Source organism: Eleutherodactylus coqui, chromosome 9, assembly GCF_035609145.1.
Source record: "Eleutherodactylus coqui strain aEleCoq1 chromosome 9, aEleCoq1.hap1, whole genome shotgun sequence".
Classification (NCBI taxonomy): domain Eukaryota; kingdom Metazoa; phylum Chordata; class Amphibia; order Anura; family Eleutherodactylidae; genus Eleutherodactylus; species Eleutherodactylus coqui.
In genome coordinates this window covers 50,407,067-50,421,219 of record NC_089845.1, presented here as the reverse complement: position 1 = coordinate 50,421,219, position 14,153 = coordinate 50,407,067, and the positions used below count along the sequence as shown (strand labels likewise).

Here is a 14,153-nt window from a genome sequence, read left to right as displayed (position 1 = left end):
TCTGTAGCTCGTCCCCTCCAGGCTATGAATTCTGCCCTTTTCTTCTGTCCTGCCAGCACTCTGACAACTCTCTGTGTCCTGCAGTTAATCGAGCAGAGCACAACTTGGAAGATATGAAAGTTATGATACTGAAAAGCAATTTCAGATCACAAAGCCACAGAAGAATTTGTGAATATACATTTATAACAGCTCTTGACACTTTCAACAGAGGCCTAAATTCTTCAAAAGGATTCATGTGTGACTGGGAAGTATGAGACAGCTATAACACTGCTGACCTGATGATCTCTTAACACTAATTCAAGGACCATAAAACCTTCACATCTATGTTTGTATTTCTGTTGTAGTATTCTTTTTAAGTGCAAATTAATCCCACCATGTCTGTGCCTAGTCATAAATATGTGTGTATATATATATGCATGCCTCTTTGGATCTATTTCATTATGCGTGAGGTCTGAAAGCTCGCATTACCATCATGTATTTTTGTTAGCCATTAAAAGGCATCATATCTACAAGATTACTTGGTTTCTCTTACTGAGAACAATCACACAATGGAGCAGATTTATATGTTAGATGTCAATAAGAAGAACAGTCTTTCTTGCCCGAAGCAACCAATCACAGTGCAGCTTGCATTTTGAAGCTTTGATTCATAGGGGCAAGAAAGACAATTTTTCTTTGTGGCAGATGACAAAAATTAACTGCAGGACACAGAGGGTTGTCAGAGTGCTGGTTATGTGACTGTAGGAAAACTACAGAATACACAAGGTGGAGGGGATGAGCTACAGAACTGGATTCTTCACAGCAGAGGTCAGTGATATTGGGATGGATTTCTGAAAAAAAAAGAAAAACAAGTGTTTCTTTAATACCTAGAATATGCTAATAGACATTTATGGTTTGGTACATAAATAATTACAAGACTGGACAGCAATGCTTACCTGCGTTATGTATAATATGATAAACTGGCATTATTTACTACACAACTGTTAGCAAACATTTGGCAGTCACAGCATAATGTCCTATATTTGCAGCATGATATAATCTGGTCCCGGCGCGGCTGCCAAACATTCTTACTGGACAAAACAGAATGAATGCAGGATGGATCCGAAGAGGGACACATGATTCATATATGTTTACCCGTCTCTGCAGCAATCTACAGCCTGTTACTGCGGGAGACTGCACTGGCATTAACGCCACGCAGATGCCCGACTCGACGTTTGTACCATCTGGGACAGTGGTATATATAACAGCGTGCAGCATATAATTACCCCACATCAACCACAAGGTAACAATCCCTTCATCCAATAGTCGCCATTACTGACAGGTTAGCGCCATAACAAGGACCACTCTGTCCGCTATACAGGATTCCCAAACATTACATAAAAACTGCATTATCGCAAATGTCAAAAACATTCTTTCTACCCTCTTTAGTGACATCAGTGACTGAACTAATATCAAGATGCACCTGTTTTACTCCAGTCTTCCTAAGGGCTTATTCACAGGAATAAAAAATTTGCGCGCGCTACATGCAGTGAATAGAGCCGTTTGATTTCATTTGGTTCGGTCATATGTGCATTTTTGGCGTGCGCATTTTGGTTGTGCAAAAAAACGAATTCAATTTAATTGCTCATTGAAATCAATGGGAACATTCTTGCATTTTTTTTGTGTGCACACATACGCAGGATACACGTGTGCAAAAAATACCGTAAACTACACGTGCGCAAAAACGAAACGCCCATCCTGTAAATACACAGTTCAAATAAAGACAACTGTATTTAGCAGTTCAGTCTCATTAAGGGTTGGAGGTACCGTCCACATCAATGCCTGTATCTTGAATACTCTTTAAAGGGGTTTTCCAGGCAGTGCTGGCTGTCAGTACCGAGATACTTCGGGGTTGGAGTGGAAGCCACTGCTCCGACCCCTGTGTAGTGGCCGGCGCTCGTAATTGCAGGTGCCGGTCTCAATAAAATCAATGGCGAGTACACTGATGCTTACGGTGATTTATATCTACACAAATGCCCCATTAGAAAAAAATACGTTATATGTAATTTGGGGGCTGCCATAATTACAGTATAAGGCCAGACTCACACAGGCGTATGCGCAAAAACCACACGCGGTAGTGCATATAACTGTAATTACTGCGCTGGCTGGGACATTCCACATGGGCGCAGGACCCAGCCGGGCTCTGATTTAAAAGGCTACTTAGCTCAAGTAGTTCCAGGTGTGTTCTTCTTACTGTGAAATTGCGCGGTGTATTTCACAATCGTGTGGGCATTGGGTGCGCATTGGTACGCCCCCCATAGACCTCTGTTGGGCCTTTAGTGCACAAAATAGAAGACTGAGAATAAACCCATTGTAATCAATGAGATCCATTCTCTGCATATTGCGTGCGCAAATACGTCCGTGTGCGTTCGCCCTTTAGGATCTAACCGTTACTTTACCATTCACATTATGATGTCTCTGTAGCAAATCTCTGTCTGCATGAAGCGGTTCAGTCACTGGAGGGTAAAGCATGATCTAATGCGCAGAATATACTCCTTACAGGAACTTTCCTTGGGCTCCATTTCTCATACACTATAGTAGCTTGGCACTGCCATGCAGCTGGCACACACTTAAGGGCAGAGAATTCTGATTGACAGGCGGCACGACCTCCATTTCTCCATTAAGAAACTGGAATTTACAATACAAAGAAGCAAATGTTTTTCATCCTGGTGGGCCGGTGGCAGCTGACTGTCCCCAATGTTTCTACTCACAATCCCTTTCAATCACCGGTGTAACTCCTGGGCCCCAATACAAAATCTATACCGTGATCTGCAATTTATGAGACAGGTCCGGCCCTTGGGCCCCCTCGGGGTATGGTTCGACTGGGACAAATGATTTTATGCCTCTGGGAATACTCTCCTACATGCTGAGAGTTGTCATCGTTGTCATGTTATTAAAAGATTACCTGTGGGGGAGTATTCCAGGGCTAAGCGTATTTGTAGTAATCCAACGGTTTTCGAACAGGAATGTCACAGAGTTGTCCGAAGGTTGGTGTATACGGGTTATAGTCTTTCTTCTATTAATACAGTTAAAAATATTGTTAATAGCAGATCTAGGGAGTCGTACTTGTTTGCAGAATCTAATAAGAGTACGAAGCGACACTTTTGCGGGGCGTCACTTTTAGCACTAGTTAGTCAGGTGGTGCAAATAGTTAAAAGGAGGGCTGTCATTTTGTTGCCCGTCAAGCTTTAAACTGTGTTCTGGACTTTCCCCATGTGGTCTATGTTATACAGTGCGATGAGTGCACTGGAACACGTAAGAACCCAAGAAGAGGCGAAGACTGGCGCCACAAGGTATTAGCCCATGAGGTAAAACCCGCTATCCTAATGGGCTTTATTATAAGGCAAATTTATTACATATTTATTGAACATTTGGGTATATAATACTGTTTGCCCGCCTATTGTATATGGACATGGGAAGAGACTAATCCTATTAATTAGGTAACAGATGGCTGTGGGTGTTTCTTTCTATGGCAGCTCAGTAGTTTATGTATCATGCCATGAGTAAGAACTGAAGATGAGCGAACATACTTGCTAAGGACAATTGCTCGATCGAGCATTGCCCTTAGCGAGTACCTGCCCGCTCGGGAGCAAGATTCGGCTGCCGGCGGCGGGCGGGGAGCGGCGAGGAGGAACGGAGGTGAGATCTCTCTCTCCCTCTCTCCCCCCTGCTCATAGCCGCAACTCACCTGTCACCCGCGCCGGCAGTCGAACCTTTTCTTCCAAACGGAGAGATACTCGCTAAGGACAATGCTCGATTGAGTAATTGTCTTTAGCGAGTATGCTCGCTCATCTCTAGTAAGAACCCTTGTGGTTTGAAACTAGTAGGCTAACCAGGATATTGCAAAAAAGAAGGCTGAGAGGAGGCTTAATAGCTGTCTACAAATATCTGAAGGGTTGTCACAGTGCAGAGGGATAAGCTTTATTCTCATTTGTACGAGGAAAGACTAGAAGCAATGGGATGAAACAGAAAGAGGGGAGACACAGAGAAGATATAAGACAATGAGGGTGATCAATGAGTGGAACAGGTTACCATGGGAGGTAGTGAGTTCTCCTTCAATGGAAGTCTACAAACAGAGGCTGGACAGACATCTGTCTGGGATCATTTAATGATCCTGCATTGAGCAGGGGGTTGGACCCAATAACCCTGGAGGTCCCTTCCAACTCTCTGAGTCTATGACAATGGAGGTCCCATCCAACGCTATGATTCTATGACCCTGGAGTTCCCATCCAACTCTATGATTCTATGACCCTGGAGGTCCCTTCCAACTCTATGAGTCTATGACCCTGGAGGTCCCATCCAACTCTATGATTCTATGACCCTGGAGGTCCCTTCCAATTCTACCATTCTATGACTGTACTATTTTCTAAACTTATGAAATAAAGCTTTATGTTGCCACTTGACTGAGTGTTGGACGTTTCTACTTGGAATTTAGTGGTGTTACCCGGGATCATTTAGCACCCCCAGTATTTCAGAGACCTTCAAGGATCTGACTGATTGTAGTGGAGTCAAGTCTAGTGAGTAGTAGTGCAGAGTCTGAATGGTGACTGCTCCCGCCGCACCCCCCATAGCTACACCCCTGCTTTTATATAATACTTCTCTGTTCATCTACACAGATCTATAAGTGTTAGATCAAATTCTGAATGCATCTGCCTGACTTTCCTATCCAAATATTATGGCTGAATGTAAAAGGTGGATTCAGCTAAACTTCTGTCGCTCCAAATAGTTCGACGAGGCGCACTAAGAGGGAGAATGGTAATTGGTCAGCAGCAGTCGCTAGAGGTTTACAGAAAAGAAATGCTGACACAGTCCGATCTCATCTGAATCCCCAATGCAACCCAGTGGCAATGCAACAAATGGATAGAAGGCACGCTGATTGCTTATTCACATTTCCATCACCCTATAGAAATTGTAGAGTAGCGCTAAAGACTAGAAGCCGTTACACAAAATGCCTTGTTGAATAAATCTGCGTATGACCTTTCCACAGAGAAAAGGGTCTGCGGGACTCTTTAAAGAGAAGCGAGCTGGTAAAAGGCCATACAATCTGAAATACATGGTCTATTTCATTTCAGGAGAAGCCCAAGAACAGAAATATATATATATATATATATATATATATACTAAAGAGCAAACACCGCACTCTCCAATACTGCATGCGGTGGAAAAAATCTGATACAAGAGAGAAGATTTCATTCTTATAGTTACGTTTTATATAGTTTATTCCACTTCTGTATATGTATGCTTCCATAAAATACTTGCTGTGACGAAGCAATAAAGCTGGCAGGAGCCAGATTAAAAAAAAAGTGTGGAAGTGAGTTTACTCTGTGCCAACCAAGATGGCCGTCCCAAGAAGTGACTAACCCCCCAAATGTCACAATATATATAGTTTGCAAAATTGTGCGAGTGATTTACATAAGTCCATAATATGTGAATGCCAGTCGTGACTAGTAGGACCACTTAAATGACCAAACTCATAGTTAAAGATGAAATCCAATCATAAGTGACAAGGCATTTCATTGAAGCATAGAAGGGTGGTTTCACATCCGCGTCGGAACTTTTAGCCGGACGTCTCCTCACAGAGAGCGGGGGTCCGCCCGCTACTGTTCAGTACTGTCCAAAGATGGAACTGTTCAGCTCAGGAATTCCCCTTCCATCCGGGGAGCAGGAAAGCGGGGTACTATTGTATCTAGTCACCACCGGAAGTAGTGGTCGAGACAAGATTGACAGGCGGGTGATGCCCCCTGTTCCTGATTGGCTGCACGGCTGGCTCCCCTTCCTCGGTCTCACAGATCCTGGCACTCACCACTTCGATCTCTGATGAGAGTGTCCCGCTGCCTTTCACACAAGTCGCAGATGTGAGTGTGCTGCTGTCATTTGCTGCTGCTGCTGGGCTGCTCCTGCCCCCACTCTAACTGTAGCCGCCAGCTGTGCCCTTCCAGCAGCGCTGCTGTGACTGCATCTCCCCTTACCGGCCCTGCTATCACTCTCGTACTGGCGGCAGTCTCCCACCTCTGCTTCCCTTACCAGCCCCGCTGTCAGTCTCCCCGGCGGCAGTCTCCTACCTTCGCTCCCCTTATCGGCTCCGCTGTCACTCTCGTCCCGGTGGCAGTCTCCCACCTCCACTCCCCTTACCGACCCCGCTGTCAGTCTCCCCTGCGGCAGTCTCCCACCTGCGCTCCCCTTACCGGCCACCCCACTGTCACTCTTGTCCCGGCGGCAGTCTCCCACCTCCGCTCCCAGCAAGAGCAATGATTTATTGCTGGGATGGAGGGTTATGGTAATGGTTAGTTTCTGTGTAAGGCTTACATTATTTGCTGTGAATACTTTGATGTTACTGTAGACGTACAGCTAATAATGTAAGCCTTATACCGAAACTAACCCTAACCCTCCATCCCAGCCATAACTACATCACCACGCTGCTAGGACCTTCCTGCAGGCAGTCAATCAGGACCTTTGGGGGCGTACCCTAGCCCTTAGCTTTCAGTGTAGGTCTCCACCCATTACTGTGGTGGTGACAAGATACAATAGTATTGGATAGCGGAATCCCTAGTGCAGATGTAAAAGCACCCTTAGGCAATTACACTGGTGTTCAGAACTTTGTGAATCTTCTAAATTCTTTAGCAAAAAAATCAATCAGTGCTACAGGAAAACTCCAGGAAAATATTCCAAAGAACTCGTCCAAATGAATGATGTCAGAAGTGTTCAATGCACTACACACTTGCTTCTGATGAGTACCCATGAAGAACATTTTGGGCAGAATTTCCCCTTTAATAATGTGTCCATTCAAAGGGGTTTATTCGGGCTATTTGTATTGATGACCTATACTCAATTACAAGTGTCAGCCACTACACAGGGGTTGGAGCTATCTTCTTTTGCTCCATACCCTGCGTGTTTTGCCAGTGCCAGTGGGCACCCAAACAGCTGATCGGTCAAGGTCCCAAGTGGTGGAGCCCAGCCCATCAACTATTGATGATCTATCCTGAGAATAGGTCAACCATAACAAATTACCTGGGAAACCCTTTTAATTATTCCCAATTCTAAAACATGAATAAATCAAAGCCCGACAATAATTCTCATCATATTTCTAAGTGTAAGCCACAATACATCACTCATGCCTGTAGTTACCTTTCCAACCTTTGCATGGTCATAGCAAGTGTCTTGTTGAGCTCCTCAATTACCCTACATCCTGGAGGTATTGATGGATGGATGGGCACTGAACTTGATCCAGTTGAGAGGTGCTGGCTTCCATACTGTAGCTGGTGCTGGTGGACGGCGAGTTGAGATGGCAGAATGGTATGATGATGCTGAGAACTTTTCTGATTGGAATAGGAGTGGGGATAGTCTGATCCCCCTAATGGCATGCATATCATGACTTTCTTTGGAGGTAGTGGAGGAGACATCTTCCCCGGCATACAAGGCAGTTTCACAGGTGCTCCAGATTCTAGAGAAGAAAAAAAGCAAGTCTTCACATCTTATACAGGAAATGGAAAACCGCTTGGTTTATACTTACATGGATGAAAGGGTGACCCAACAATACTGGAGCAAATCGAAGGAGAACCATGTGTTCTCATTACATGCATGGTGCTTACAAGGGCTGGATCTACATATAAGTACAGAGATAAACATCCAGGGCCGCTGCTAAGTCTAATGGCCCATTTACACGTTTACTTTTTGTCTGTTGCTCAGTTTCAACCTGCATACGGCTCCTCTCACACATGCGGTCGGCAAAACGCAGCGATTTCGATTACACCATGATTTTACTTTTGTTTTTGGGTGCTGGTTATAGCGCACCCCATCATTGTGATGGGTGATGAGGTGTGCTAAATGTGGTAAAATAGAGCAGACAGTGCTAACAAAAGCGGCGTTAGATAACAGATGCCAAGCGCATGTCTGCAAGGCAATGGGAGCGTTATACAGTGACATTCAAAACGCCGCGGTAATTGGGGTAAAAAGCGCATGTGTGAGAGAGGCCTAAAAATCATCGCTGGTTCGCGCACTTCTTGCTGCGGCTAAACGCTCCCCGCTCAGTGTTCCACATAAGAATGTGAAGCGCTGAGCGAGAAGTTTAGATGTCAGCCGGCCCGTGTAAATGGGGCATCACTTGGTTGTTGCCGCGAGTGTAGCTGTCAATGCCAAGCATTCTTCCATGGCTGGGCGTGCTGCGGTGTACAAGCCCCTATCAAGTACAAGTATTACATAAAGTGTTGGCGACCTGTATGCCGCCCGACGCCGGGGTGGTACCGCTGCTTACTACAGCGATCATCTTTCTGCTTAGTATTTTGCTAAACCGAGTAAGAATCCAATAATGGTTATATAAGGGTTTCCGGTGGCTGATTTGGTCAGTAATGTCAATCTCACAACATGCCGCACAGGATTTCCATTGTCCAATATGGGGCGAATGCTGCCGCAAGTGTTACAGAATTCTTCATGCTTTCATAGGGGGCAAATAGTCATTTAGCATCAACCATCCATATTAGTAGGTAAGAGAATAGAGACGATGAGATCACAGCCGCTGCTCAACCGAGTGTACGATTATATCAGGAGGCACAATCGCATAACTACCAAATCTGTAACGTTCCAAGGACTATAGCAAAGGGATTTTCTCCATGACTTCACAGGTAAATTACCTTTTTCATCACACACCTTGTACTGCAGCGGGCATGTAATACATGACTGTCTTATTACGGATCCAAATGTCACGGACATGTAAGGTGGGGGGAATTAGCACCTTGTTTTATCTAGTCTTTCCATCAGGAATTACTTCTGAATCCCTGAAAAAGGAAATGATACGGAACCCCTCACTTCTATTGCCGACACAGAAACAACAGATCTCGGCTTTAGTAGCCTTCCGCCCAGTTCCAGCATTCTGAACCAGAAAGAATAATGCGGTCCATCAAGGCCCACAATGCTGGAGATAAACGGAAACTCATCAAAGTGGAGACCTATTAGTGTCCCTTCCGAATATAGAAATGAAGGGTTCCATCTGAATCCCCTTACGGGCATTCACAAGTAGTCCTTAATAGAAAGTGTAAATGCAGAGAAAGAAGGCGTGAATGTCCCCTTAAGGATGTCGCTGGAAGGATTTTGCACAACCAGCTTTTGAGTTAGACTGCAAAGTAGAAGAAAAACGTTTCTCTTTTATTCTTCTCTTATTATGGCCTCCTGCACACGGGCGTATTTGCATTGCGGGGTCCGCGGTGGGTGTCCGCCTTCGGACTCCGCAGCAAATGCAGCCCATAGTATCAATGGCAAAAAGACATTTCATCCCCACAAGTGGAAATCGATTGCGAGTATCCACTCGCGCAGAATAAATCCCAGCATGCATTGCAGAAGTATTGCGGGATACGCGTCACCCCTCCAGCGCTGACGGCTACTGCACATGCGCGGCGAAGTGCCGGCTGGCAAATCCACAGAAGCCGCCGGACAGGTAAGCTGGGGTCATCAGGTCGAACTCCGCTGTGGGAATCCCACATGCGGGTTTGATCTGCCCGTGTGCAGGCGGCCTTAAGAGTACATCTACAGGTGTAATCAAAATTATCCATCCCTCATTGCAAATTAGGTTTATTTGCCAAGTTTACAACATTTCAGCTGTAACAAATCAAACGAGAACATTAAATAACTCAGCCCAACGAATATAAGTTGTTTCTCCAAATTTAAGTACCACTTTTAATGACTGCTGCGGAGTCAGAATTCTTCAACCCCTTTATGACTAAATCTTTAGTACTTAGCAGAGCCCCATTTTGCTGTTATGACCTGCTGTAGACGTGCTGCACAGCCAAACACCGGCTTCTCATGGGGAACGGCCTCCAGTGAAATGGATGCAAGGGAAGTAACGATCCTCCTTTGTGGCTAAGAGCCGCGGTTCGCCGCTCGTGGCTAAGATCGCCGTGTTTACCATTGTTTTCAATAGGAAGCCTCGCATTGCACTCATGTGCACCTTGCACCCTGTGCAATGCTTTTGCCAGCCCCATTAAAAAAATGGGCGACAGGAATGACATCACTGAATGGTTGTGATTGGCTCATTGAGCGCCAGCTGTGATTGGTTGCTCCATTAGCCAATCGCAGCGCTTGCTTTGCTAGAGGCGGGGTATTCAAAGCCCTGTCACCAGCAGAAGCTGAGATGGCAGGCGTAGAGGACTCTGTAGTTTGCAGCAGCACCGCTGGAGACCATCGGGACACCGCGGACCAGAGTATAAGCCCCCCGAAAATAAGACACTGTGCCTCTTTTGTGGCAAAAATTAATGTAAGACAGTGTCTTATTTTGGGGGAAACACGGTAGGAGCTTGTGTGGTCTATTGCTTCTTATGACTTTTCCCTGCTAGAAGTTTTTATTTCACAATTACACTAGCAAGGCAGAAATTTGGAAACAGTTTGTCAATGGAGAGTACATGGTTGTGTGTTTGATTTAATACTCATGTATATGTGGTCGATATGGTCAGTCCCACACATTAGAAGGGAATGGATATTCACATACCTTTGAGCGTGTAGTACATTTTGAATAAAACACATTCATGTGTGATAAACAAGAAGACAACAACTGACAGACTCGAAGCAAATGTCTATGTAACTGCAACTGAGCATAGTGATAGAGTGCTTTACATCACGGTGGCACTATAATCTAGATTTGGTACAAAAGCTGCACTTTAGCAATTCTTAAACTAAAAATGCAATTCAGATCTGGACTATAACATTTGATAAGGCCAAATATGTCAGATAATACAATTGCAAGAAAAAGTAAGTGAACCCTGTGGAATCATCTGGATTTCTGCAGATATTGCTAATAAAATGTGATCTGATGGTTATCTTAAGTCACAATTATATACAAAACACAATCAAACTAAGCTAATAGCACACAAACAGTTGCATCATTCATGTATTTTAGTGAGCACATTGAGTATGCACCCACGGTGGAGGGAGAAAGAAAAGGTAAGTGAATCTTTGAATTTGATAACCTGTAGATCCCTCCTTAGCAGCAACCGCCTCCATAAAACATTTTCTGTAAAGTATTCCTATAAAATGTACATCAACATTTCTGGGATGTCTTGCCAGCACAGCCCTCTTCAACTCGTGCCACAGCATCTCAATGGGGGCGGGACTCTGACTTGGCCATTTCAAAACAGAAATCCTCCCCGTTTTCAACCATTCTTTACCTGATTTACCTGTGCACTTTAGGTCATTGTCTTGTTGCACCACTTGATGTCTCTTCGGCTTGTTATCATAAACGGCTGCTCTCCCATTTTCCTGTAAAATGTTCTGATACACCTTAGAATTCATTGTTCTCACCGAAGCAGCCCGAACTCTGATGCTCCTTCCAACATGTTTCCCAGTTGGGATGACGTTTTGGTGTTGGTGCGCAGTGTTATTATTCCTCCAAACAGAGTGTTTCACATTTGTGCTAAAAGGTTTAACTTTTGTAATATCTGTCCATGGAACATCTTTCCAGAAGCTTTCTGGAACACCCACGTGGTTTTGGATGAACTTGAGACAGCTGCTTCCTTCGTTGTGTCTTTCCATAAACATCATTCCTGTTTCCTTCTTTTTCTAATAGTGGACATACGAACAGAGGGGCTTTTCTCCTGTCTGCAGGGTCTTCTGCAGGTTTCTTGCTGTTACTCTTAAGCTCTCTATCAGCTCTTTAAGGAATGCCCGTTATATTCTTGGAGTGATCTTAAGAGGCCACCCAATCCTTGAAGGTATAAACCGTCCCGAATTTTCTTCATTTCTAGATAGTTTGTCTAACCGCGGACTGATATACAACCAGGTCTTTAACAATCCTTTTGTAGCCTTCTCCAGCTGCATCTGTATAATTTTAGTAATCAATGCAGAAATCCAGGTGATTCCAAAGAATTCACTTACTTTATCTCTTTGAACTGTATATTCATATAATATGAGGTCTTTCTAAAGTTGTTTGCATTGAGGCTTCATTCACACTAACCACTGTTTATTAAGAACATATTTGTCTATAACCAGACTTTGTGTACCTTTATTTAATGGGCAAAACACATACAAATCCAACACTTTTAATCAAATCTCCTTAATTAAAACACCTTTTGTCAAATAGCTCCTGGAGAAATAATTAACACAGAGGTTCACTTACTTTCCCTCTCTGCAGTGTGGATATTTACTCAATGTGCTCCATAAAAGACATGAACACTAAAACTATTTGTGTGCTATTAGTTTCGATTGGCTTTGTGTAGAATTGTAACTTAGACCGTATCTTATTAGTAATCAATGCAGAAATCCAGGTAATTCCAAAGAATTCACTAACTTTTTCTCTGTGTTAATATAATATACATGCGGTAACATTGATCTGTAGGAAGCCATGAATGGGACAGCCAATACATTGTGCAGACAAGAAGAATGTTCACATTAGGGGCTAATCATATTATGGGAAACTATCAATCGGGAAATATGGGTCGTGTACCCACAGAAGTCAATGAGGAAGATGTTTACGAGGTGTAGTAGTTTCTCTTACCTGCTATATGATTGGCAATTCTGGAAAGAGGTTTAGGAGGCAGGGCAGGGGGCTGCTTGAGGAGAGTTAGTGGTTTCACAGGGGTGTCTTCATGGTCTACAGGGTAAGTTGATTTTTTGGGGGGCAGTAGCAGGGTTGGCTTGTATGTTGGATCCTGGGATAGGGATCCTGGCTCGGATGAGAGATCTTCAGACACTGAGGAACACAAACCACATCACAGACATGACACTGTTACATGTATGGTAGCAACGAACATGTTACAACAGCGTGGGTTAGTTCACAAGTATACTATGTATATGGTATGAGTAGATCACGAAGGTAGCATTTTGACATCAGGGACGTGTGGGCAGCATACCAGGAGCTCAGTAATGATTTTTCTAGATATGACCATAACTATAACTGCAAAGATTAGATCGGGCTGTACTATCTTTATAGACTTGGCGCAGACCTAGCCAACTTTTGCAAAAAGGAAATCATCTATATATCCCCTATAAAACCTACATAACAAAATGTACGCACTTCACAGCAGAAACATTGATTTAGCATACAGAAAGCCACACGCAATCTATGCTGAGGCTGCCACCAGATGGCGCCACTGATACATCCGAGAACACAGAGTGAACACAGCAGCACATCAAAGTATGTATTTCAGACTGCAGCATGAAGCCGGCCTCACTCAGACAGAAGGAACATCACATCCGAAATAATAATACAAAAAGGGATATACGTAATATTTTCCAGTATGATATAACTGACTGAGCGACTCCACACCGAGTGGTCGAGATTATCGATATGTATTAGCATAAAAAAGCTGTGCAGACGAGAAAATCTGCCCCGGCAATCTGGTCTTTGCTCTATGTGTGCCCAACTCTACCCACAGCAAATATTGAGGGCCCATATCTTCCAGGAGAGACGGATACAGATCACTCCTCTGCAAGCGGCACACAGCAGCCATCAGGGGAGGACTGTGCGGCATTCCTCCGGCATCTATCACTCTGGGTGCAGGAACAAGAAGCTACAATGTAGCAGCTAGTAACAGATTGCCGCCTGCAACGGGCTGGAGAGTAAGTATGCAGACACTGGGCTGTGACTACCGTGGCATAAAGGAAGGGCACTGCGGAAGAGAGAAGTGGCAGCCCCCCATGCCCTAAACGCTTGTGACTATAACATTCTATGGGCAGTCACCTGTCCCATCCATGAGTTCAGAGGTTGGAAGTATTTCATATGCACAAGTGTCCCCCGAACTTGAATCCAGCTCTGTTATGACCGGAAGTGAGGATGAAGGAGTACCGATGGGCTGTCCGTTTTCCATCATCCCTTCTTCATTCTGTAGATCACCATCTGAAAGTGAAGCAGGAGGGAAGGGGTTAGTGTATTCCCAAGCTTGCCACGGTAGGGGCTGTAGTGTAGAATTGAGTATTTGAAGTGGAATGTGGCGCACAGCAATATCCCATCTATTTACAGTATAGGACTCATCTGCCCTGAACACGCTGTGCTGCCGATGAGCCGGATCGACTCACCCAAATAGCATCATCTCAGCCATGCGTTAAATGATGTGTAGCATTCTCATGTTGGAAAGAGCAGCAACTGCTGTATTGATGGACGCCTCATATGGGTCAGATGTGGCTAATTGCATATCACC

At 44.4% G+C, this 14,153-nt stretch overlaps 1 protein-coding gene across 6 annotated transcripts in view; it reads right to left on the bottom strand.

Moving 5' to 3' along the window:
- The window catches only part of PHACTR1 (phosphatase and actin regulator 1), a 299,050-nt gene that overhangs the window by 27,335 nt on the left and 257,562 nt on the right, over positions 1–14,153 (bottom strand). For 4 of the 6 annotated variants that reach the window (XM_066579372.1, XM_066579373.1, XM_066579370.1 and 1 more), the window contains exons 4-7: positions 13,697–13,852; positions 12,512–12,706; positions 7,162–7,477; positions 2,942–3,052 (exon numbers count right to left, since the gene is read on the bottom strand). In XM_066579372.1, coding sequence (XP_066435469.1) covers positions 2,942–3,052; positions 7,162–7,477; positions 12,512–12,706; positions 13,697–13,852 — 778 coding nt within the window. The remainder of the gene's footprint in view (positions 1–2,941; positions 3,053–7,161; positions 7,478–12,511; positions 12,707–13,696; positions 13,853–14,153) is intronic. The other 2 variants (XM_066579374.1, XM_066579371.1) reach the window with 1 other exon arrangement.